The 27,806-nt window shown below is 35.9% G+C and overlaps 2 protein-coding genes and 1 pseudogene across 3 annotated transcripts in view; all 3 read left to right on the forward strand.

Moving 5' to 3' along the window:
* LOC125814726 (putative ABC transporter C family member 15) overlaps positions 1–23,939 on the forward strand; it is an 85,721-nt gene extending 61,782 nt beyond the window's left edge. The window contains exon 10 of one of the 2 annotated variants that reach the window (XM_049494203.1): positions 23,227–23,349. In XM_049494203.1, coding sequence (XP_049350160.1) covers positions 23,227–23,322 — 96 coding nt within the window. In that variant the 3' untranslated portion in view covers positions 23,323–23,349. Of the gene's footprint in view, positions 1–23,226; positions 23,350–23,780 lie in introns of those variants that run through there. The other variant, XM_049494192.1, reaches the window with a different exon arrangement.
* On the forward strand, positions 1,333–6,137 carry LOC125815253 (glyceraldehyde-3-phosphate dehydrogenase, cytosolic-like; annotated as a pseudogene).
* Positions 9,999–11,913, forward strand: LOC125815031 (pentatricopeptide repeat-containing protein At3g04130, mitochondrial). Its single transcript, XM_049494441.1, has one exon. The coding sequence runs from the start codon at positions 10,022–10,024 to the stop codon at positions 11,588–11,590; it is 1,569 nt and encodes a 522-aa protein (XP_049350398.1). The 5' UTR covers positions 9,999–10,021; the 3' UTR covers positions 11,591–11,913.
* Positions 23,940–27,806: the final 3,867 nt, after the last annotated feature.

Genomic DNA, 27,806 nt, shown 5'->3' on the forward strand with positions numbered 1-27,806 from the left:
GATAGATAAATAACTTTTCTTTTATGAGCTCTTTTTTGCTCAATTTAGTGTCCAATGCAGCAAGCAGTAGCAGGGGAATGAAGAAAAATTACCTGGTAATACAACTATTGTAATATAATGCATCTTAATTAGCAAGAGGTAGTTAACTTTGGATATCATAGCTACCAACTGGGATTTGGATAAATAATTGGATATGGGGAATGGCTTTTTGAGAAGTAGAAGGGGAATGAAGGAAAATTACCTGGTAGTAAGATTTCTGTTTTGAAGAATTGGTATGAGCCACACTCAAAATGGCCTTTTCCAACTGTGAGTTTGTTACCTAATTAATTGATCATATCTACATGCGTATATTAATATGAATTAACAAACTTTGTTTTTTTGCAAGTATACTTGTTCCATTACAAGTGAATGTTATCATCGTCATTTATATAGTCAAGATTTCTGTTATGAGAATAAGAAATTGTTGCAGGAAGAGTGAAACGGGGTTCCAACTGAAGCAAATAAATAACTGGTTCATCAATCAAAGCAAGCGCAATTGACATAGCAATTCACAGTTTGTAACATTTCTAAAGTCCAATCCCAGGAGATAGAGAGAAATCAACGATGTCCCTCGAAAGAAGTCATGAACATATTTAAATTCCTGCATCTTCTTGATGCCATTAATGAAATCACTACTTCATAAAAAAAAAGAAAAAAGAGAAAGAAATCAAGAACCTATATAGGCTGATGGTGATATGAATATAACAGCTTTGAAGCAGAGTGTTGAACTATTTATTGTGGGTACATGTTTAGCAGTTGCAACTCCGTTATTTGCTTCGGCCAAACAAGTAGCATGCTTGCTAGAACTTGATATAATTGATTTAATTGAGGTGTGTTTGGTTAACTTGTATTTCTGTTATTGGAGTTTGTCGTCTGTGTTTTGGCATGAAGAATTGTCCAGAAACAGGAGTTGTGCTCAGGTATGGAGTGTTGTTTAGTAACAGAAGTTGTGCTGTGCAAGCAATCAAAAAATATTATGACCCAAGTATGTTATGCTTGCTGTGTTGTTTATAAAAATAAATTTCTTTGACGAATAAATTTGAACTTTTATTTGATTCTGGCTTCAATTTATACTTTGCCAGTTGTTTGTTGTTCCAATCTGATTTAATGGAATGACATTTCCTTTGTGGTTACTACGAATGAACTGCATTATTGATATGTTCAATCTAGTTTGTTGGGCCCGTGCTAAGCACGGGTATATCACATCTAGTTTCTTGCTACATTGACTTTTGTTCTCACTAAACCTAATTTCTCTCCTTACAGTTTTTAGCTTTCAACTCCTTTTTCTTAACAATGGCAAAGATCAAGATCCGAATCAACGGTAACTCCTTTTCATTGATTTCTATGTTTAATCGGCTACATTTACTATAATTTTACCAAGTTGTTTTGTGTTGTGTGTTCTGTATCTGCTCGTGTTTGGTGGTGTGATGTTGAGTTTTGTTTTCCAATTTTAATTTTTCAATCAGGATTCGGTAGGATTGGTCGTTTGGTGGCTAGAGTTGCTCTGCAGAGGGATGATGTTGAACTAGTTGCAGTGAACGATCCATTTATCTCTACTGATTACATGGTATAGTTTGTTGCTAGATCTCTTTACTCACTATTTATATACGATGCTTTTATTTGCTTAGACTAGATCTGTAGAGGGGCTTAACTTGGATCTGTGTGATTGGTGCAGACGTACATGTTCAAGTATGATTCAGTACATGGACAATGGAAGCACCATGAGCTTAAGAAAAGTAATTCTAGATTTATATCTCAGAAAAGTAATTCTAGATTTGCAGCCTGTGTTTAGTTTAGTTTGGTGCTGAAGAAATTTCTGCAATTGTTGAGGAACCCTGAAGAAATCCCATGGGCAGTAGCTGGTGCTGACTTTGTTGTTGAATCAACCGGTGTCTTCACTGACAAGGACAAGGCTGCTGCTCACTTGAAGGTATGGTTGATCGATATCTCTATCTGCATTTCTTCTGTTAGATTTGATCTATGATGCATTAATTCACGTGTATTTTTAAAGCTTATTGAATATAGTTATGAAACATCTTAGATCTTGTTTCTAGTGTTAGATCTACATTTGCGGAGAAAAGAAAGCAAAGTTCTGTATATAGTACTAATTAATTAATAGCAATTTACTTGGGATGTTTGTCTATGCAGGGTGGTGCCAAGAAGGTTGTGATCTCCGCTCCTAGCAAAGATGCCCCTATGTTTGTTGTGGGTGGCAACGAGAATGAATACAACCCAGAGTTGGATATTGTCTCCAACGCTAGTTGCACTATTAACTGCCTTGCACCTTTGGCTAATGTCATCAATGATTTTTGTTGTGAAAGTCCCCAGTTTGATGGTGATAGAATTCCTGGTGAGCAGCAGAAATGCGCGAACTTGGGAAGTGATGCTGATGTTAATATTGTACTTGCTTGAATAACTCCTGGAACGAGTGAAGATGAGGTTCTTCAATCATTGTCTGACCCGGCTTGTGATTCCACACGAATCACTGACAACTTGGTTGATAGGGTTCTTTATCGCTTCAAAAATGACTGGAAGTCTGCACTTGGTGCTTTCAGATGGGCACAATCACGTCCCAACTACAAGCCCTCCCCAGAATTGTACGATAAGTTGGTGGATATACTGGGAAAGATGAAGAAAATGGAAAGGATGCGTTCATTGTTAGATACTATGCATGCAGACCATCTTATTTCTCTTAATACAATGACAAAAGTTATGAGAAGGTTTGCAGGTGCACGAGAGTGGAAAGAAGCAGTGAGGGTATTTGATGAGTTGGGGAAAATTTGGTTTGGAGAAGAATACAGAGTCAATGAATTTATTACTCGACCCTTTGTGCAAAGAAAATAGAGTCCAACAGGCGCATGAAATCTTTTACGAGCTCAAGCTGCATATCCCACCAAATGCAAACACGTTTAACATTTTTATTCATGGTTGGTGCAAAGTTAATCGGGTAGAAGAAGCATACTGGACAATTCAGGAGATGAAAGGCAGTGGTTGTTGTCATTGAGTCATCAGCTACTCAAACCATCATCAAATCTTACTGCTAGCAATTTAACTTCCAGAAAATCTATGAGCTACTTGATGAAATGCAAGGAGAAGGATGTGTACCAAATGTTGTTACTTTCACCACCATCATGTGTTTCTTGACAAAGTCGGGGGCATTTGAGGAAGCCCTTAAGATTGCTGAGAGGATGAAATCAGTTGGCTTTAAACCTGATACACTTTTTTACAATGCTCTGATTCATACATTAGGCATGGCATACAAGAAGCTACTCGTGTTTTGAAGGTTGAAATGCCCAGAAATGGTGTTCAACCCAATACATCGACTTACAATACTATCATTGCCATGTTTTGCCATCATTTGCAAGAGGAAAGAGCGGAAGAATATTTAAGGGATCTGGAAAGTTCACCATTTTGTAAACCTAATGTACAGTCATACTTTCCGTTGCTCAAGTTGTGCTTTAAAGTTGGAAAGACAGATGAATTCCTGAAAAAAATGGTGAATGACATTGTCAATAAGCATCATCTAAGTCTTGACCTATCAAGTTATGGACTTCTTCTCCATGGTTTTATGCAGAGCAAATAAATGTGAAGGGGCGTATCTTATATTTGAGGATATGGTCCGCCAAGAGATTACTCCTCGATACAAGATATGCAGTGTTCTGCTGCAGGAAATTAAACAAAAGAATATGTATGAGGCTGCCGATAAGATCGAATTGTTCATGAAGAAAATGAAGACCGCCTGAACATTTCTTGGAAACTAGTTTGATGATTCATTTATCAATTAACAAGTTTATGTTCTTGTGTGCCTGCATCTTTCAACAGATTGTTGAATATGAAATGTTGTTTTCTTGATCTGGCATAACACTGAAATCTGGGAATAGTTGCAGCAGCGATTGCTCTGGTTTGGTACATATTTTATACCCGATCATGTTATCTTACTGTTCTTACATCTTGCTGCTTAATTAAGGCTGTATTATCATGTTGCTTGGCTGCTGAATACACCAGGATTATCTTTTGGTTCACAAGGCAAATGTTGGAGCAGTTCTCAGGAGTCCACTGATGCTTTAAAAGACTAACTGCTTAAGCATATTACAAAGCTCCATGCCAGGCTTTAGTTCATTGCTCATGATCCAGTTCTTCTTTTCTTTATGTAGGCTTGTGAAGTTGAGTGATATTTAGAACGTCTAGATATATACTTTATTTTAAGATTATTGGAATTCCAAGTTGATGCTTAGCAGATTAACCCTTTTCCAGATGATATGTGGCATTGGTGGATTGTCCATTGTCCTCTATGCTTGAGTTGCACTCACTCGCACTGAAATCTCCTCGCCAACTGTTGCTCTTCTTCAGACTGCAATAAAGAACTGGAACACTTACTACTTTATGCATTCCTTGAGAAGGATAAAATGGCTTCAAATAACTGCAGATTTGGTGTATGCATTCTGGAGAATCCAAAACACTTGCATGATGATCTTGGAATTCTTGAAGTTGCAAACTTCTCTTTTTGTCTTGGCATAATCGTGGTGTTTTGGTCCAACTTGCCAGCACATTGCCTCCAACGCTAGTTACACTACCAACTGTCTTGCACCTTTGGCTAAGGTCATCAATGATAGGTTTGGCATTGTGGAGGATCTCATGACCCCTGTCCACTCCATGATTGGTGAGTGTTTCACAGTTACTGCGAGATTTGGATGTGTTTGAATTTTATATCTAGTTATTAACCTTCTGTAATGTTTTGGTACTCAGCCACCCAGATAACTGTTGATGGTCCATCCATGAAGGACTGGAGAGGTGGAAGAGCTGCTTCATTCAACATCATCCCTAGCAGCACTGGTGCAGCCAAGGAAGTTATTGGATATGAGTTTCATTACTATGATATGATAACTCATTTTCAAAATCACATCTTTCAGTAATGGCATAAATATGAAGTTTATAAGGACTTGTTACATTTTTGATAACTAGAAAATCTTCTTATTGATTGTCTGTAAAGTTTGGATTTTAGTCTCAAATTCTCCAAAGCAAAACCCATTACTGTTGCATAGCTATTCATTCTATTTTCGTTGGAGTTTGAGGGTTACTGCATCTGCTATTAGACTTGTACTTTGTATTTTCTTGATCGAGTTGCATTCATTATAATGTAAGTTGCTGGAAAAGTGCTCCCATCCCTTAATGGCAAATTGATGGAATGGCCTTCAGAGTTCCAACTGGTGATGTTTCTGTTTTCGACCTTACTGTAAGACTAGAGAAAGAAGCCTCATATGATGACATCAAGGCTGCAATCAAGTAAGTTTCTGTTTGATCACGTGTTGTTTTTGTTTGTCCCTTGTGCAGCAACACTAACTACTTGTGTGTTGTTGGTCCATAGGAAGGAATCAGAGGGTAAGTTGAAGGGTATCTTGGGATACACTGAATATGATGTGGTTTCCACAGACTTTGTTGGTGACAACAGGTATCTCAGAAGGGGTCTTGAATTGCATGTAGTTTAATGTGAAATGTAACTTTTGGTGCAGGTCAAGCATTTACGATGCCAAGGCTGGAATTGCTTTGAGCAAGAACTTTGTGCAGGTTGTGTCATGGTATGACAACGAATGTGGTTACAGGTAATGTTGTGTGCCTCTTTACACTTATGAACCTTCCTTAGCAAATGACGATTTTTTTTTATTAACACAAAATCTGTATATGTTTGTCTGTGCAGCTCCCGTGTGATTGATTTGATCTGCCATATGGCTTCCGTTGCTGGAGGCGTTGATGCTTGGAGTAACCGACAACCCATTTAGTTTTTGCTTGAATCATTGGAGTATTAGTTTTCTGGACTGGGAATGGTCTTCTTGTTTAAGTGGTAATGGAATAACCAGAGAAGAACAATGTTTATCTTTGAGGAATCTTGCGCTGTTTGTTTACTATTAACTTGTCATGAATGAATCAAATTTCACTTTTTCCAGTATCAGACTATCAGTTAACAATTTTTTGCCTTTTGTTATCCTTGAGTTTCAGTCTTGGCTTGACTAGTTATATTTTCTTACCCATTGTATTATATTGTATTGTTATTATACACAACATTTGTTTTGATTGTTACTTAAAATTTATTGTATTTTATTGTTAAATTTTGTTGTTATGTAACAATGAAAACCCCCATTTTATGGAACGATCGATTTGGTGTGTTCGTGTTGTTATTTAGTTTCTTTTTCCAATTATATCCTTACTTAATATTTCATAATACTATTTTATACTTTGCCCTATAGTATTTAATCTCAGTCAAACCTTCTACCTAGAATAATTAAAGAGATTTTAGTAAATTTATAAATTATAATACAATACGGTACAATCAAACAACACAATATAAATGTTATTAAACAACAACAAACAATACAGCCTAGCCAAACATTGTATTTATCATACAATACATTATGAAATAATGAGTAACAATGATCAAACAAAATGTTATTGTCCTATATATACCTACTATTTTTGTTGAGATACCTTTCTTATGCGAACTATTATCTCAATTTCTTTGACATTCTGGCTGGGTACTTTGGTTGAGACTTGTTGAGTTTTCCTTTTTTTCTTCTAAAAAATGTTGAGAAAAAAGTAAAGATGGATAGCGTATTAGTCTAACAAATCCTTATATTTAGGCATTTGTACATGGCTTCATGTAATTAAAGTTCGGTTTGAGAATTTTGTATGATGATTTCACATTTTTCAAATATAAAATTGATCCATAGTTCATATTAAAAGAAAATTACCATTTTAAATCTATCAACTAGTTACTTCATACGTAAACAAAACTTATAGTTAGTATGATTCTTATCAATCAGTTTTTTTTATCACAGTAAACCAACTTCTATTATGTGGGAGTATAATACACTCTAATTTATGTATAATTTTACCTTTTTATCGATGTAAAGTTTGGTCAATAAATAATTTATTATTTTTACAATAATTTTGTGGTAGTGTATTATACTAAGTTAAAATTGTGCTTATTTATTAAGAATATAAAAAAAAAAATTGAAGCAATTTTAATTTTTTTTCACAATTTATGAATTTTTATAATTACAAGCAAAAAAGTATAACTTAAAAAACTCAAATTGCAAGTTCAAATAAAACTTCAATTTCTCTCATATAATTACTTCAATTTTTTCTCATATAATTACTTTAATTTTATCTCATATGATTTCAAATTATCATTTCATCTCACATAGCCAAACGGGTTCTAAGAGTATTTGGTAGAGAGAAAAACAATTTCCTAAAATACCGTTACATGTCTAATCCTTATATGTCAACTAAGAGTTTGTTTGATATGAGAGAAAATATTTTTTATCTTAAATTTGATATGGTTGATCAAAATCAATTTGACATATTTTACTAAAGTCGTGAATTTAACAGGGCTAAACTTCAAACACTTTTTAACTGAAGTTGTGATCTTTAGATATAAAAGCTTGTCAAAGATAAATTCTTTAATTGAAGTTATAACTTTGATAATATCCAATTTCAAACATTTTTAAAAATTGAAATTGTAGTCTTTACAAGTCTCAACTTTAGACACTTTCGCATGAGCTCATAATATATATTTGGCTAAACTTTTTACGTTTTAGCATGAAATTTAGATGAATAAATTTTTGCTAGAACAAATAACTTATTTTTTCGAATTTTAACAATCAAATACACAATTCAATACCAAATCTACCTTGAATAAGCTTAAATATGACAAATAAGTCTTTAGAATAAAATAACAGTTGTCAAAAAAATAATAATGATAGTTTATTATTATTTTCAAGCTTTTCCAACAAAAAGCTTATCAACTATTATCAACTTAATGTTTCATGTAAAGCGTAGTAAATTCAATTCAAATTCGAAGATGGATAGTAATTTCAGATAAGACGAAGAGAGAAGGTGGACCAGCCTCTTTTTGAAGTTTGTTAATATTGGACACAAATAAAATACTTTAAAATAGTGGATAAAACTTAAATGACACTGCTTGCTTTAAGGAAATATGTTTTTGCACGAATTGTTCCAATTCTAGAGGTGATCTTTAACTTTTATCCATAAAATTATTAATTTCTTAATTATTGTTTTCTCTTACTACTCATTTAATGAAATTTTATGGATCAAAATATCTTTAATTATAGCCTAATTTTATTGGACAAAACTAATATCGCAAGAGAAAAGCTTTTAGAGAATGTTTGCATTATAGCACAAGTTAGTATTTGATTCAAAGGGTAAGATTTTTAGAATTTTTTTATCTTGGAGCATAACTTTTGACATTGAACTTATATCATGTGGCGTAACTAGTCCTACTGAACTTATGTCTTGAGGCATAATTTGTATCATTAAACTTACTTTTGCCCCTGTGACATAACTTGTGTCACTTAAGTTATGCTCTATTGCATAACTTATGCCACTAAATTTATGTCTTTGGATATAACTTGTGCCCAGAGCTTAATTTCTTTTATCTTCCGATATAATTTGTGTCATTATATTTGTGTCTTAGAACATAACTTGTGTCATTGCAACTATACCTTGGGTATAACTGGTAGCACTAAACTTATATTTGTTAGCAATATGTGTTTAAAACAGAATTACTGATTCCAATAAACTTTGCAGAAACACGAAGTAACCAAAGTTTTAATGTACCAGTAAGAACTGAAGAACATAAATTAATTCAGAACAACTAAAATCTATAAAACATACCAGAATCTGAAAAAAGACAGAACGGAAAAGATCAAGCCCACTGAATGCACAGTGTCCCCTTAAGGAAATTATTCCCCTCTAGTATCCGAGGTTTGATTTGGAATATGTCCTCCCATGATAGAATGATCTCAATCATCAGTGTATTGATACCCAAAACTTTCAGAATCCACACGACCATTCATGAAAACTAAATAATTAAAACAAACTTTGTCCAAAAAATAATCTCTCGATCGATCATTTTCCAAGGCCAAAGCTGAAAGGTTGCAACCCAAAACAAACTTTGTCCAAAAAATAATCTCTCGATTGATCATTTTCCAAAGTCAAAGCCGAGCCGAGAGACGACGTCGCGAGGGTGTCCCTCTTTCCAACCCTTCTAACAATTAATAGGAGTGTTTATATATTTAAACTCTTTCTTTTTTTCTTTCCACCACCAATGAGGGAGAAATGCCTTTTCACTAAAGCATAAGAGGACTTTTCAAGTTCCTCTCTTTTCATCTTTCCTCAATTTTCCATTAACTCTTGCTACATGCCCAACAATATTGTGGGGCATAACTTGTGCCATTGAACTCATGTCTGAGGCACACACTTTAATTAAATTTATGTCTTGCGAATTTTATTTTTGCGGATTTCTTTTTCTTTGTCGAAACTTTGAAGAATGAAAACTAAAAACCATCGGACAAAAATTAAAGACTACTCAAAACATGAACATTTATGCAAATTATCTAAGGTAAACGTAAATGGGCCGTATGAAATTTGGGCTGTTCAAAGAAGAGAGGAAAATGAAGAAAAGGGGCCGAGAAGATCCGGTTAGCCGCCAGTAGTAGTAATACCTGCCAAAAACCACTACCGGTGCAAAGTTACTAAACATCCGGCGACAAGGATTGGAACCACAGGTAATTCGCCGGAAAATATTCTCCGTTTTGTTTTTTATCACTTCTTAATTAGGTTCAGTTTGTTTTGATTCGAGTAACAGCAAATCAATGTAATTATCCTCTCTAGATTTCTTATTTCAAGACTTGACACATCGGTAAAGTATTAAAGGAACTGCTGACAAATTCATTCTAATGCATATGCTGAAATTTTACGGAAAATACAGTTCGATTGATTATGTCTTAAATTTGGAAAGAAATGATGCTAAAATATGTTTATTTTCTTCTAAGTTCTAATAATTTTATCTCCATTGCATTAGTATAACTGTTGAGTTGCTGATTTTCTTTACAATGTGTAAATGCAGGAACGATAAATACTGACTTGCCGTGTTTGTATTGTATTGTGTGGTACTGATACTAATCTCATGAACTTCAATATTAGAAAACTAACCTCTACACACTTTTCGGTTTTTCACCCATTTCGGGTTTGTAACAGTTCCAATGTAGCTCGTACAAGTTGCTTTAGCTACTTTTCCACCTTGTCTAGTGATTTTTGTCTTGATAGTCCCCAGTTTGTTGGCGATAGAATTCCTGGTGAGCAGCAGAAATGTGTGAACTTGGGAAGTGATGTTGATGTTAATATTGTACTTGCTAGAATAAGTCATGGAACTAGTGAAGATGAGGTTCTCCAATCATTGCTTTCTGACCCGGCTTGTGATTCCATACAGATCAGTGACAACTTTGTTAATAGGGTTCTTTATCGCTTCAAAGATGATTGGAAGTCTGCCCTTGGTGCTTTTAGATGGGCACAATCACGTCCCAACTACAAGCCCCCACCAGAATTGTACGATAAGTTGGTGGATATACTCGGGAAAATGAAGAAAATGGAAAAGATGCGTTTATTGTTAGACGAAATGCATGCAGACCACCTAATTTCTCTTAATACAATAGCAAAAGTTATGAGAAGGTTTGCAGGTGCACGAGAGTGGAAAGAAGCAGTGAGGATATTTGATGAGTTGGGAAAATTCGGTTTGGAGAAGAATACAGAGTCAATGAATTTGTTACTTGACACTCTGTGCAAAGAAAATAGAGTCCAACAGGCGCGTGAAATCTTCTACGAGCTCAAGTTGCATATCCCACCAAATGCAAACACGTTTAACATTTTTGTTCATGGTTGGTGCAAAGTTAATCGGGTAGAAGAAGCGTACTGGACAATTCAGGAGATGAAAGGCAGCGGTTGTTGTCCTTGCGTCATCAGCTACTCAACCATCATCAAGTCTTACTGCCAGCAATTTAACTTCCAGAAGGTCTATGAGCTACTTAATGAAATGCAAGGAGAAGGATGTGTACCAAATGTTGTTACTTTCACCACCATCATGTGTTTCTTGACAAAATCAGGGGCATTTGAGGAAGCCCTTAAGATTGCTGAGAGGATGAAATCAGTTGGCTGTAAACCTGATACACTTTTTTACAATGCTCTGATTCATACATTAGGCATGGCACACCGATTACAAGAAGCTACTCGTGTTTTGAAGGTTGAAATGCCCAGAAATGGTGTTCAACCCAATACATCGACTTACAATACTATCATTGCCATGTTTTGCCATCATTTGCAAGAGGAAAGAGCGGAAGAATTTTTAAGGGATCTGGAAAGTTCACCATTTTGTAAACCTGATGTACAGACATACTTTCCGCTCCTCAAGTTGTCCTTTAAAGTTGGAAAGGCGGATGAATTCCTGAAAAAAATGTTGAATGACATTGTCAATAAGCATCATCTAAGTCTTGACCTATCAAGTTATGCACTTCTTATCCATGGTTTATGCAGAGCAAATAAATGTGAATGGGCGTATCTTATTTTTGAGGATATGGTCCGCCAAGAGATTACTCCTCGATACAAGACATGCAGTGTTCTGCTGCAGGAAATTAAACAAAAGAATATGTATGAGGCTGCCGATAAGATCGAATTGTTCATGAAGAAAATGAAGGCCGCCTGAACATTTCATGGGAACTAATTTGATGATTCATTTATCAAGTAACAAGTTTCTGTTGTTGTGTGCCTTCAGCTTTCAACAGATTGTTGAATTTGAAATGTTGATTCTTGATCTGGCATAACACTGAAATCTAAGAATAGTTGCTGCAGTGATTGCTCTGGTTTGGTACATAGCTCTTGGAACGATGTGCTTTGAAACGTGACATTGAGATGTGGGCTAACGGAGATCTAAATTTGGTAGGAGAAAGAGGAATGAACGTAAGTGGTGGACAAAAGCAAAGAACTCAGTTGGCCTGAGCTATTCATAGTGATTCAGACATCTACCTGCTAGATGACCCTTTCAATGCTGTTGGTGCACAAACTGGAGCTCATATGTTCAAGGCCAGTACTACATCCTACTTTTGTAGAATTCATTTCAGTAATCTTGTTGCTATTATTGATGTGCAACAACCTTCATCATATTACAGAAATGCTTAATCCAACTTCTACATGAAAAACCAGTTGTTTATGCCATTCACCAGTTGGAATTTTTAGATGCTTCTGACCTGGTAAGTTGAAACTAGATTTCCTTTTAATTGTTGTTCCATTCCTCATAGCTTCGATTTTAGATGTACGCCATCCATTTTCCTTTGTGTCTTTTTGCATCATACTTTGTTCAACTAATTTTTGATCAATAGAATGAGCACCCGAAAACTCTAATACGAAACATTAAACAAGTATCAGCTGAAAATGTACTTTGGAGGACTCATAGGTGTTATTTTGTATTGGATGCTTCTAATTTTCTCTTAAGCTATGTCGAACCTTCTCCTGTTTTGTTATGTGGGAATTCCCACTGTATGTGTTGTTGTATCTATTAGCACCTGCAAAATCAAACAACCAATTAGTTAAAATGTCCTCTATGCTCTCCTCCCATTGGATTCAAGTATAGAGATTGCAATATCTTTTCCTTTTATCTTCATCAAGTTCCTTCATTTGTATGGTCTCTTCCTCAGATAGGGCATCTGTAACTTGTCATTATTGATCAACCTTCTTCCTTCTATCTCCAAATGGTGGAATGAGGTAATTAGAACTTTACCGTGATCTAAAGCAAAATTTGCCAAGTAATCAGCAATTTTATTTCCTTCCCTCAAGATATGTGTCACTGTAATGTTACAGTTGTTCATAATTTCCCATATTTCCTCCCATCACATTTACTATCTGCCATGGCACCTCCCAAGTTTTGTGTATTACCTTCTCAAGTAGTACTGAATCTGTCTCTATGATCACCTGTGTACTTTGAGTGTTGTTGATGAACTTCAAAGCTTGAAGGATAGCCATTGCTTCTGCTTGTGTATTTGTACTATTTGTATCCTCCATTTCTTGTGCTTGCGCATGTATAATATTCCCACTATGATTTCTAACACAGAAGCTCCATGAACTTCTTCCTGGATTTCCCCTTGAGGCACCGTTTGTGTTGCATTTAATGCATCCTCTTTCAGGGGGCTTCCATAGTACCTGCCTAACCTTTAATTTAGGAGTATAAACTTGTAATACCTGCACCAATTCACTCCATTCGTAGGGTGCATACTTGAAGTTACTCCTTACCTTCATGAACATTACAATAGTATGCATCACTTGATACATAAGCTTCATATGGGACATCTTCCCTCCATGTTTAATAGCATTTCTTCTTTTCCGTAGCTCCCATAATATAATCGCTGGGACAGCCTGGAAAATATATCTAACATGAGGATTCGTAGGGGCATCCCACCATAGGTTAATTACTTGAGTAATCTGTAATCCTTGTATATCAAATCCCATTGGTTTTAAACTGCTTCCATACAAACTGAGCTACGGGAGACTGTAGAAAAACATGCACAAAGTTTTCTACCCTAGGAGACTGGCAACAATAACATTTGGACGGAAATTGAAAACCCCATCTCCTTACCACATCATCTAAAGGAAGTTTATACTTCCAAAATCTCCACAGAAGGGACGAGATTTTAACTGGTAGGCCCTTTATCCATATTTTCTTATATAGCATGTTTGACTCTTTCTCTGTCTTACTAATTGAAATGCAGATTTTACTGTGAATTTGCCACTTGCCTCTAGCTTCCAAGAAGGTTTATCAATCGGTCCATTTTCAGTAGGAGGAGGGGTGTTGCTTAGAATATGCTCCACTATTTCATTAGGCAGTAGACCCCTTAACATTGATCCATTCCATCTGCCTGAATTCAATAACTCATGCACTCGTACTACTGTTCTATCACAATAAAAAATTGTACCAGTGTCCAGTAGCATGATACAATGCTCCGGGTCCAGTCCAATTATCTAGCCAAAAATGAGATTGTCCTTGCTTCTGTTGCCACCATATCTCTGTATCATCTTTTTCCACACATATGTTCCTCTTTTCCATTCGGTTAACACAGCATGCTCCTTTAAATATTTATTGCTCAGGTACATTCTCCACAAGGACTGCTTAGTCCTAAAATTCCACCATAGTTTAGCATATAAAGCTTTTGAAACATCCCGTAGACTTCTAAATCCCAGTCCACTTCGTCATGCGGATGACACAACACTGTCCAATGTTTACTAGAGTTTCCTACTGAGTTACTCCAAAAAAACTTAGCAAACATCTTTTGTAGGTTGGCTATAACCCATGCAGGTGGATCACAGGCTGATAACAAATGTATGGGCATGCTTTGCGAGACATGCTTAATGAGAGTGATCCTTCCACCAATGGATAGTAATTTTTCTGTCCAGGAGAAAAGTCTGTTGCTTACCTTATCCAAAACCCATCTTTCTAAACACTTTGGTTAAAAATAACCATGAAACTCTGTCATATGCCTATCTTATGCAGCTTTATTGCAACATTAGCTGGCTTACACCTTATCCTAATATCATGTACAATTTCCTGTACTAACAATATATTTTCAATAATGCTCCTTCCCTTAACAAATCCTGCTTGCTGGGGGGAAATGATTGTTGGCAATAGGTGGGCTAGTCTGTCATGTAGGATTCTGGAGAATATCTTACTACTAAAGTTGCTCAAACTTATAGGCCTCATGTCAGAGAACGTCATGATCGCTTTCTTTTTGGGCAATAACACTACTTTAGGACACGTGACATATCTAGGTAGGTCTTGCCCACAAAAAAAGAATGCACCATAGATACCACATCTTCTTCAATTATTTCTCAACAGTATTGGTAGAACTTCTCAGTGAAACCATCAGGGCCACCTGTGCTGTCTGCATTTAGACCAAATACTGCTCTCTTTACTTCTTCAATTTCTGGTATTTCATGGATCAGTTTATTTTGATCTTCATTGACTAGTTGAGGTATATGATTCAATATGTCAAAGTTAGATGGAATATGAACTTCAGCAAACTGATCTGTGTAAACTCTGATAGCCTCCTGGATGATATCCTCCTCCTTATCCAACCAAATACCATTTTGATCTTGAATCTTCTTGATTTGTAACTTCTTTCTCTAACCATTTACATGTGAATGAAAGAACTTTGTGTTTCTATCTCCATCTTTGAACCATTGCATCCTGGCTTTTTGTTTCCGGAACTTTTCTTCCACAACATAAAATTTGATAAGTTCTGCTTGCACTTTTTGTAGTCTCTCCCTGTTTCCACTAGTAGGATGTTGTTCAAATTCTATTTCATTCACCTTCACCACTTCTTCTAGAGTTGCTACCTGTTTAAAAATGTCTCCATATGTATCCCTACTCCATTTAGCCAGTGCCTTACTGACTTTTTTCATTTTGTTATGAACGTTAAAGAAGGGGTCTGGACCAAAGTCCCCTGACCAATATTGCTTAACTACCTTCAATAATGACTCCTGTTCCACCCCAAAATTAAGAAATTTGAAAGGTTTCTTAACAATTTTGCCATCTTCTTTGTAACTGATTAGTAGAGGAGTGTGATCAGAACCTTGTTTAATCAAGTGTTCAACTTCAATATTCGGGAACATATTCATCAAGCTCTGATTCCCCAAGCACCTATCCAACCTTTTAAATATGCAAGCATCATCTGACCTACCATTCCACCAAGTGTATATGCTTCCAGTGAATTCCATATCAACGAGTTGATAAATATTTACACAGTGCATAAAGTCTTCAGTCTCAGCAAATGAGATTGGCAGGCCACCAAGCTTCTCAGCCTCATCTAGAATTACATTGAAATTCCCCCTACAATCAAAGGAGAATGAATTTGTGTGGATAATTCATAAAGAGCATCCCAAAGTTCTATTCTAGTATCTTTATCATTACTTGCATAAACCAATGAAACAGTGATTTCCTGATTGCCCTCCACCTGAGTCAACACTAAAGTTAGCATCTGATCAGTATCCATTATTGTTTCAACTTGGAACTCATCTTTCACAAATACCCAAATCTTCCCATTGATGTTATGCCAAGTTGTACCCATTCCCAACCACTGTCTGTACATGTCTATATCTCTAATGTGCTGGAAGGGTTCCATGACTTCCATCAAGGCTATAAAGTTAAAATGTTTCTGTCTATTCATCATAACTACTCTTTCAAAGGCCTGTTGAGTGTTTACAGACCTTATATTTCATATAAGCGAATTATTCATTGAGAAGTAGTTTTGGCACTAGCTAATCTTGTTAGTACACCCCTTGCTGCCTTAGGGGGCACACTTTTTTCTCTAATGGATTTTGCTTGTCTGTTCTCTTTTTTCAATCTTGCTGTATGTCTAGATGATACATCACCTCTGTTTCTTATGAACTCTTCCTCCTGTAAGCTTGTATTTTTGTTGTGTTCCACATCATTATCAACCCCAATATCAATATGTTCATCATGCTTCTGTTCATCATTTATTGTTTGTGATTCTGGTTAAACTCCTTCTTCAATAATCGCTCATTGTCTGTATTTATATTAGATTTTTGGGAAGACTCCTGTATTCCACTTTCTTCAGTCTGAATCTGTGATATTGCTGTATTATGCCCTTGTGTTTCTCCTTTCTCCTGTTCTTGTTGTTTCTCCATTACAAATTTATTATCAGTTGTCTTCTCTAGCCATCCAGGATCATCAGGTGGTTTATCTTCTAGTGACTTATCATCATGTGGTTTTTCAACCTCTGTTTTATCTCTATTCTTTTCCTTCTCCTGTACGAAGTCCCTATTATGCTTTTTTATTTCTTGATTTGCATCTGTTAGAAATATGCATAAGACTGCAACAGTCCAAGTTCTCTGTATTGTAGGGTAGTTATTTACTGTTTAGCAGTTAACTAGTTTCTATCTTATCCTTAGTTTTTTAATCTTATCCTTAGGAGTTGGTTTACTTGTAAACTCTATAAATATCTGTTTTATAATGAAGTTAGTAGTTTTTGCTTTCATAAACTTTTTCTTTGTTGGTTTATCAAACTAATGTTCCTACTTGTTCAATAACAAAATAAAATCAGATTGTTATGTTTTTCCTTCTCTGAAAACTAACAATTGGTATCAGAGCTTCTATTTCTTGAGGGATCTGTGGGTGTTTCATCAAAGTTACGATTGTAATCAAGAAGACAAGTTTATCAATCATGGAAGCAGAATCAAGTTTTTCCGTAATGACACTACCTGTTTTTAATGGTGATAACTATTAGATTTGGGCGGTAAGGATGGAAACTTATCTAGATGCCATGGATATGTGGGAGGCAGTCGAAGAGGATTATGAAGTTCCTCCGTTGCCTAACAATCCTACTATGTCCCAGATCAAAAACTATAAAGACAGGAAAATCAGAAAATCAAAAGCAAAGACCTGTTTATTTTCAGCAGTATCTTCTTCAATCTTCACTCGAATTATGTCTCTAAAGTCAGCAAAAGCCATCTGGGATTATCTCAAGGCAGAATACAAAGGGGATGAAAGGATCAAAGGTATGCAAGTGCTAAATCTTATAAGAGATTTCGAGATGCAGAAGATGAAAGAAATTGAAACCATCAAAGATTACTCTGAAAGGCTCTTGAACATAGCAAACAGGGTAAGATTGCTTGGTTCCGTATTTAATGATTCACGTATTGTTGAAAAGATTCTGGTAACTGTGCCAGAAAGATTTGAAGCAACCATAACTACTTTGGAAAACACTAAGGATCTGTCCAAGATCACCTTCGCAGAGTTATTGAATGCTTTGCAGGCTCAAGAACAATGAAGAGTCATGAGAGAAGAAGGAAATATCGAGGGAGCATTGTTTGCCAAGCCTCAAGATGGAGGCAAAAACAAAAAGAAGAAGACAAGAAGAATGGTGAAGGCATTTCAGCAAGTACTACCAAAGGAAAAAGTGGAAACTCAAAGAAAAGTTATCCTCGTAAGCATTGTAACAAGAAAGGTCATCCACCATATAAATGTTGGAGAAGGCCTGATGCTAGATGTAGTAAATGCAATCAACTTGGGCATGAAGCTGTCATTTGCAAGAACAATGGTCAGCAACAAGAAGCCGAGGCTCAAATTGTTGATGGTGAGGAGGAAGATCAACTCTTTGTTGCTACATATTTTTCTAGCAGATCATCGAGCGAGTGTTGGCTGATTGATAGTGGATGCACTAATCATATGACAAATGACATGTCTCTCTTCAAGGAATTGAAGCCCACGACCATTACTAAAGTCAGAATAGGTAATGGCGACCATCTTCCTGTAAGAGGGAAAGGAACCATTGTTATTCCAAGTCATTCAGGTACTAAAACAATTTCTGATGTGCTTTATGTACCTGACATAGATCAAAACTTGCTTAGTGTTGGTCAATTGATGGAAAAAGGCTACAAATTAAATTTTGAAGATAATCATTGCTTGATCAAGGATGCTTCAGATCAAGAAATGTTTAAAGTAAGAATGAGAGGCAAAAGTTTCTCATTAGATCCATTCGAGGAGGAGCATGTTGTTTTTTCAGCAAAAGAAAGTGTTGCAGAAGTATGGCACAAGAGACTCGGACACTATCACTATGAAGGGTTGGTTAAAATGCAAAAAATGAAAATAGTTAAGGACTTACCTGTTTTAGAAGTACATTCTTCAAATTGTCTTGCGTGTCAATATGGAAAACAAAACAAACTTCCATTTCCAAAGACAACTTGGAGAGCCTCGAACAAATTGCAACTAATTCATACTGATATAGTAGGACCTCAAAGGACTCCTTCACTAAAAGGTAGTCTTTACTATATCATTTTTATAGATGATCCAACCCGCATGTGCTGGATTTATTTTCTCAAGCATAAGTCAGAGGCTGCTAATGTCTTTCAGAAGTTCAAAGCAAAAGTAGAAAATGAAGCTAACTGTAAAATTCAGTCTGTAAGAACAGATAATGGAAGGGAATACACTTCTTACCAGTTCGACATGTTATGTGAGGAAGCAGGGATTCATCATCAGCTTACTACTCCCTATACTCCACAACAAAATGGAGTAAGCGAGAGAAGGAACAGATACATTATGGAGATGACCAGTGCATGTTGCACGAGAAGAACTTGCCAAAGAAATTTTGGGCAGAGGCAGCAAATTCATCTGTTTTTCTTCAAAATAGGCTTCCCACAAAGGCAGTGAAAGACCGGACTCCATTTGAAGCTTGGTATGGATTTAAACCATCATTAAATTTTCTTAAGTGTTTGGTTGTCTCTTTTTTCCTACATTCCTCAGGTTAAACTAGATAAACTAGATAAAAAATCTGTCCCAGGCATTTTTATTGGATATAGTTCAATTTCAAAGGCATTTAAGGTCTTTCAACCACAAACTGAAAATATAATCTTTAGTAGAGATGTATATTTTATAGAGAATGAAGAGTGGTGTTGGGAAGACTCGAAGAAATCTGTCCTTAACACTTCTGACAAAGCAGAAAAGTCTCCTACCAAGTTTTTTGAAAAGAAAACATCACTCTCACGGCAGGATGAAATGGTGGATCATTTACTAGTCAAAGGTACTCGACAACTCACTGATATATATCAGAGATGCAATGTAGCAGTATGTGAACCTTCTGGGTACAATGAAGCCAAGAATGATGAAAAAATGGGTGGCTGCAATGAAAGAAGAGTTGTTTATGATTGAGAAGAACATGACTTGGGAGCTTGTTGCTCAACCTGAAGACAGAAAGATAATTGGGTTGAAATGGGTCTTTAGAACCAAGCTAAATGCAGATGGTTCAGTGAACAAGCATAAAGCAAGACTTGTAGTTAAGGGGTATGCTCAAATTTTTGGTGTGGATTATTTTGATACATTTGCACCAGTAGCTAGGCTTGACACTATCAGGTTACTTCTTGCTCTTGCTGCACAATTGGGTTGGAAAGTGTATCAGATGGATGTCAAATCAGCATTCCTTAATGGCTTTCTTCAGGAAGAAATTTATGTTGAGCAACCTGAAGGCTTTGTGGAGAAAGGAAAGGAGGACAAAGTTTATAGGCTAAGAAAGGCACTTAAACAGGCACCAAGGGCTTGGTATGGTCGAATAGATGGCCATTTACTTGGCTTAGGGTTTGAAAAGAGTCTATCAGAATCTACTCTTATGTTAAACATCATGGCATTGATATTCTTGTTGTGTCTATATATGTGGATGATGTACTAGTTACAGGAAGCAATACAAGGCATATCGAGGATTTCAAGCAAGAAATGATGCAAGCCTTCGAGATGACTGATCTTGGTCTAATGTCTTATTTTCTTGGTATGGAAATCAAGCAGGGACAGGATGAAGTTTTCATTTGCCAGAAGAAATATGCTAAGGAAATTCTCAAGAAGTTCAACATGGAAGATTGCAAAGAGATGAGTACTCCTATGAACCAAAAAGAGAAACTAAGCAAGAATGATGGAGCAGAGAAAGTGGAGGAAACGTACTTCAGAGGCTTAGTCGGTTGTTTGATGTATCTCACAGCTACAAGACCCGATATTTTGTATGTTGTAAGCATTCTATCGAGGTTCATGCATTGTGCTAGTGAGGTGCATCTAAAAGCAGCAAAACGAGTAGTCAGATACATCAAAGATGACATGAAGAGCACATCTGGATATTGTTTCAGTCTTGGCTCAGGAATGTTTTCGTGGTGCTCAAAGAAGCAGGACATTGTGGCTCAATCCACTGCAGAGGCAGAATTTGTGGCTGCAACAGCAGCAGTGAATCAAGCATTGTGGTTGAGGAAAATTTTTGGTGATCTGCACATGAATCAGACAAAGGGAACTGAAGTATTTGTGGACAACCAATCTGCGATAGCAATTTCTCATAATCCTGTATTTCATTGAAAACAAAACACTTCAACATCAAGCTTTTCTTCTTGAGGGAAGTGCAAAATAATGGTGACGTGATTCTTCTCTATTGCAAAACTGAAGAGCAACTGGCTGATGTCTTCACCAAACCATTATCAGGCAATAAATTTCAACTTCTCAGGCAAAAACTTGGAGTTTGCAGCTCTTAAAGCAAGGAGGAGTGTTAGAAATATGCATAAGAACTGCAACAGTCCAAGTTCTCTGGATTGTAGGGTAGTTAGGGTAGTTATTTACTGTTTAGCAGTTAACTAATTTTTATCTTATCCTTAGTTAGTTTTTTAATCTTATCCTTAGGAGTTGTGGTTTACTTGTAAACTCCATAAATATCTGTTTTATAATGAAGTTAGTAGTTTTTGCTTTCATAAATTTTTCTTTGTTGGTTTATCAAACTAATGTTCCTACTTGTTCAATAACAAAATAAAATCAGATTGTTATTGTTTTTCCTTCTCTGAAAACTAACAGCATCAACACTCTGCCCCTCTATTTCTTGTTCCCCTCCTTTTTGTTGTGGCTTACAATTTTTGAATTTGGATTCATTTACCCTGGAGCTATCACTGCCATCACTATCAGAGATATCAGTTATATCTTTGATGCCTTTATAAATTGTCTGCTTGACTGGGTCTGTTTGCTTTTCCTCATACTCTTGTTCTTTATGTGTCTCAGCTTGCCTGGCCTTATTCATATTGGTTGTTTGGTCAGTAACTCTTGGCTTTGTTCCACTCTCTTTGTCTTGTTCTTTACCAAACGACACATCCACCCATAATTTTGTTGTTTCAATATTCTTTATACTTTGTTGTTGTTCCTCTGGATTGTTGTTATGTCTTTCAGATTACTCCTCTTCTTCCAAGCTTACCAAAGTGTCAAACTTGTTCTTGTTTTCTGCCTTTTCTTCATTGTCATGGTTATCTGTGTTTTGCCTATTCTTTTGCACCCTTTCCCCATGATTAGATTTACTATTGTTATCTCTATTCTTTTTATATTGTATCACCTGCCATTGCTTTTGCTCAGTTATTATCCCTCCGGTTCTGTCAATTTTCATGGTCTTTGTTGGTGGCTGTTTTGGTTCCTCAACTTTCTTTTCTTTCCCTTTATCTTTTGGAGGTGTATTAAGTTGTTGCCCACCTGCATTAGCCTTGTTTTCATTCTGTACTTCATTCTCCTTTGTCTCTTCACTCTCCTTCTTTGGTCTAAATTCAGGGTGAATACTCCAACGCCCTGTCATATCGTGACCCTGTAGTCTACAATGAGTACAATGTTTTGGCAAGTAATCATATTGAATCTGTTGCCATTTTGACGTAATTTCTCCCGTTTGCTCATCAACACAATTAATTTGGATTCTTTTTGGCAGTTTTTTTAGCAAATCAACTTCTACTTTCACCCTTGCACAACTTGACCTAGTTTGATTATTGGTAGCCTTATCTATGACCAGTGGTTCACCTACTGCTTTCGCCATCGAGAACATGGATATCTTTTCAAACAAATTTGTTGGAAGGCCTGGGAATGATATCCATGCTGTTGCAATTGTGGTTTCTTCCTCCGGATTAAACCACGGATCCCACTTCAGGAATCTTATAGGAAAATACCTATTTCAAACATGTAACTCCTATGCTCTAGACATTAATGCAGCATAGTCTTCTAGTAAGATAATCTAATCAAGACATGACGATCTTCAAGATATCCGATGTTGCATGCTCCTTTGATCTCCAACTGTGTTGGCATATTCTTTCTCAGCGACTTAAAGTCAGGTCTACCGTATGAGAATTTTGCCACTACTACATATTGTAAATTTTTCTTTATACACAATCGATCAAATTCTTTCTTTGTCCATGTGATGGTGGGTTCTCCATGCAAATACTTGATAGGTTTTAGCACAATGGGTTCTGATTTTTCTGGGTTAGTAGTATTATGAAGGGCTGCTATGTAATTGTTCGTGGTAGGCGCCACCGGTGGTGGCTGGCTGCCGTCATGGCCATCCCAAGTATTCCGGTGAGACTAGGTTTAGGTTTAACAAGTGAAAACATTATAAATATGAAGAAATTTTACGTACTTATTCCTTTGAGCATCTTTTTTCTTCAAACATTGTTTCCAACCTCAAAACATTGTGTGATCTTTTTACTTACTAAGATATACTATTCTGTATTTTGAGCAATCTCACATGACTTTGTAACTTACTATAAGAATGATTTCATATTTCAGGTCTTGCAAAAATGTCATTTAGCTGATATTGTAAATCAGGATCTAAGGCTTCTTGATGCACCAGGTACAAATACTAGGTTCTGTGGTCTGAACCCACCTTTATATTCAAAATACACAACATTTGGAAAGGGAAGCAAATGATCTTCAAATTAATGACCAAGAATTTTATGTTGCAGTTGCAGAAGACGGAGAAAACTTGAGTGTGGATCAAAGGCAGATTGTGTGCCTAGCTAGGGTGTTGCTACAGAAAAGGAGAATATTGGTACTTGATGAAGCTACTGCTTCCATGGATACAGAGACAGACAATGTCATTCAGAAAACTATAAGAGAAGAAACAAATGGATGTACAGTCATAACAGTTGCACATCAGATACCCACCGTCATCGATAATGATCTTGTTTTAGTTCTTGTTGAAGGTAAAGATACATGACCTAGCACTAGCATGGTAGCACCTCAAGCACACTAAAAAAAAAAAAAGCCTAACATTAGTTAGCAGTTCGAATTATTAATATATCAGCAACTTGTATACAACTGCATGACATTAGTAGTGGCAGAATATAGTGCAAACGTTGACCTGCAATGGGATAAGAACTCAAAATGATGAGGACATAGATCATTTGAGAATACACATAAGATAATTCGAAATGGATTATATTGCCTGATAAAATCTGTCTTGTTTGATGCAGGAAAAATTCTCGAGTTTGATACTCTTAACCAGTTATTGAAGAACAGTTCTTCTGCATTTTCAAATCTGGTGGCAGAATTCTCACGAAGATCATCCAAGGGGTTAACCTAAAAGCATGCACATGTGATAGTACATCAGTTTAGATCCTCTAAAAGGAAGGAACGACCAATTCAATCTGCCAATGTTAATGTGGCATTGTATGGTACAGAATCACAAACTGACATCAAGAAATACAGCAAGTTGAGCAGCTACTTCAAAAAAGTACATTTCTTATATCTGCCAACGGAAGGTGACATGAAACCTGCAGGATATGTACAGTGTTTATTCTTAAGCCCTAACTCATAGTTCATGTTCTTAAAGTAGCTATTTTTATGTTGAAAGAATTTTCAAATAGCAATTCATTGCGTCAGTAATAAGACTTAGAGTAAATGAATTACTTCTTGATTTTTGAAGGTTATTTCTTGATGTAACAAAATAACCTGAATAGAGTTTTCTATGGTTCATCCTAACTGACCTTTAAATTGTGTTTGAATCTTGTTTAAATATCAATTAAAGTGAATATCAGGTGATTAACCTCTTAACGTCCCTCATACATGACTTTAGCAGGAAAAATAAATTACATTTATCTGTAATTTGTAATATCTGCTATTCCTTCAGGGGTGAGGACATTGATAGATATAAATAGTTATCACATACTTCTGCTCAAATATTATCATGTTGCTTAGCTGCTGAATACACAAAGATTATCTTTCGGTTCACAAGGCCAGTGTTGGAGCAGTTCACAGGAGTCCACTGGTGCTTCAAAAGACTAACTGCGTAGGCTAATGTTACAAAGCTCCATGCCAGGTTCTAGTTCATTGCTCATGATCCAAGTTTTTCTTTTCTATATGTAGGCTTGTGAAGTTGAGTGATATTGAGAATATCTAGATATATACTTAATTTTAAGATTATTGGAATTCCAAGTTGATGCTTTAGCAGATTGACCCTTTTCCAGATGATATGTGACATTGGTGAATTGTCCATTGTCTTCTACACTTGAGTTGCACTCACTCACACTAAAATTACCGCGCCAGCCTTGGCTCTTCTTCAGGCTGCAATAAAGAACTGGAACACTTGCTACTTTATACATTTCTTGAGAAGGATAAAATTGCTTCAAATAAATGCAGATTTGGTTTATGCTCAGTGGAGAATCCAAAACACTTGGATGATGATCTTGAAATCCTTGAAATTGCAAATTTCTTTTTTTTGTGTTGGCATAATCGTGGTATTTTGGGCCAACTTACTAGATTGCCTATTCCATCGAGTACTTGTTATGTCCCACCAAGTTTCTCTACCCACTAAGGCTTAGGTAGATGGATATAACTACATGTCATATACGTCTCTGTTGAAATTTGAACCCTGGTCTACCATGATTTTCATCCACTTCATTTACGACTAGGCCACATGCCTCTTTGTCACTGCTTGTAGATATGCATGTGTTTGTTGGGAACAGCACCACATGACAAGGAAGATATTGAGTAAAGTTAAATGTCAGTAAAACTGTTCCTACTTCCCGTGATCCAAAACAAGCTTTGGGACCATGCTTCCCAAACTATTTTAGACAGCAACAGCATGCAACCCACAATTATGTGGGGCTATTTGCACAACAGTAGTTCAACTGGCATTATTATATAAAGAAAAAGTAATGTCCATTCCTTATTCATATTAAACTATTTTGTATGATATTAAGTTGAAGCACACCAACAAGGGTTGTGATGGAGTGGTAAGTCCTTCATCCTTAACCAAGAGGTATCGGGTTCGAGCCCCCTTGGGTACGGAGTCACCTTTGTTAGGGAGCGTTTTACCCCCCCCCCCCCCCCTCCCCCAATGTGGGACTTCCTGGCGCGAATCCGAATTTAGTCAGACTCCAATGTGGGTACCAGACACCGGGTGGGAAACCAAAAAAAAGTTGAAGCACCTTGATGCACATTTTTGTGAATGGTTCTTTCATGAGAGTGAGTGTTGAAACCTTCAACTCGAAGATGAGTGTTGTTATTAAGATGAATGTGTGAACACAAAGTCATGTGAAACTAAAAATAATTACATTTGACAAAGACTTTATATTGCATTCTTTAGGATATTGAGAAAAAAATATTCTATTGATCTGTCCTATTCTATCTGGTATCATATATTTTCCACCACCTAAATATCTTCATCCAAGAAATTCTTGTGTCGCATTCTAGATGTTTTGGAATCTAATGCTATATAGTTTCCTATACATTTTTGAGATCTCTACTTTATTTATCTTTCAACTTCAAAATTGTTGAAGAATGACGAGTATCGTACTGGTGGTTAATGAGATGACTGATCTCTTTTTTACAAGGCTTGAACAATCTTCCTACTTTTGAGCTAGTTTTTGGGGTGTGAGTTAGGTTCAAAATCTAATTTTACATGGTATCAGAGCAGAATCCATCTCACCCGATGTTGAGCGCCCAAATGCCAAATGTTGAATGTGAGGTGGAGTGTTGAAGAATGAAAAAGTCTATCTTAATGGTTAATAAGATAGGTTGTCTCCTTATAAGGCTCGGACAAATCAAATTTTGGTTTGGTGCATAACATATTGGCACTAGTTCATTTGGTTGCGTTTAGCTCAAGTTTGAGGAGTCATGCGTTAAACAATCAACATACATGACTATAATTTTGCAACAAATTGCTTAAGAATCTTTCAATGTCTATAACCAGCCTGGGGATAAGGTAATTTAGAAAATATTAAAATGTTAAATCTGAGAGTCTCAACACCTAATCTAAACATTTTTTTTAACCGTTATGATTGTCTTGCGTTAATTGGCCGGATCTAATGATCAATATATACAGTTAAACCTTATTATAACAATATCGTTTTTCTTAATTTTTGTGATTGGTATAGCGAAATATTTACAATTATATAACTTATATTGTAAAAATATAGTCCAGAACTTGCATTACAAATATTTAGCCCAAAACATAATCCGATATACAATAACATACAAACCTCTTTTCTTATTTTTTTTATAAAAATATTTTAAAACTTGATATACAGTATATTTCATCTGACAAAATTACAACACGTTATTTAAAACACATCTCTTATTTATTATTATTTTTGTAACAAAAACCAGATAATGAGTAGTAGTAGTAGTTAGATAGTTGAACTACTGGTTTACATTATAGACGTACAAGAATGTGATTCATAACCTTTTTAAAAAAAAAAATAATCAAGTTTTATAGACTGATCACTCATTGTATTACAATGATTATTATAACCAGTTATTACTCTATTTTCACTAATCTATATCAAATTTGATACGAAAAGTTACTTATTTATGTATAACTTTTGCTAACTTTCGTATACATAATTATCTCTATCATTTTCTCTGTCTGTCTCAATTTATATAACATTTTTTTAGTCAGTTTAAAACACAATGACATTTTCATATTTAATAGCAATTTTATTTAAAATACTCATTTTATTCTTAGTGGAATGTTTCATATCCACAAACATTTATGACTTATTTTAAACGACAAGTTTCAATACTTCCTTGAAGAAAGAATGAGTTAATTAAGTATTTTAATTACATTATTCTTATTAATTGTACTTTGAAAATTCTCAAGTTCTGACTACAAATATTACAATTAGTTTGAGAAATAATTACTTTAATTTAATGATAAGGTCATAAGGGTATAGCTGGAAAAAATTAATTCCCTTTGATTTACTAAAATAAACTATTACAAAAGCTTAAACGGTTAGAAAGAGCTCACTTTTTAATAGTTAATTATATTCTCAACACGCCCCCTCACAACTCACAAGCAGGTTTGATTCTTTTTCATGAGTCAAGTACGTGAATTATTTTTGGGCCTGACTAGCGGCCGGAGATGGGGAAGCCAGTGAATCCTCAGTAGTGGATGGAGGGGCAGGATCCTCACCCTGCATTTGCTCCACATCTGCTACCAAGTCCGCTCCCAATGGTGGAACCTTAACCGGCGGCTCTCTACGAGGTGCAACTACATTGGCCTAATCCCGAAATAGGACAATATCTAGAGTCTTGGTCGCCTGAAGCAACTTGTCACAGTGCGAAACTGGTACTCCAGCATCCCTGCACAGCTGGA

This window comes from Solanum verrucosum, unplaced genomic scaffold (genome assembly GCF_900185275.1).
Source record: "Solanum verrucosum unplaced genomic scaffold, falcon-dt-bn FXZP01000085.1, whole genome shotgun sequence".
Classification (NCBI taxonomy): domain Eukaryota; kingdom Viridiplantae; phylum Streptophyta; class Magnoliopsida; order Solanales; family Solanaceae; genus Solanum; species Solanum verrucosum.

Bases quoted from the DNA above. Each gene is read 5' to 3' on its own strand.
- LOC125815031 (XM_049494441.1), top strand. From the start codon at position 10,022: ATGAACTTCAATATTAGAAAACTAACCTCTACACACTTTTCGGTTTTT.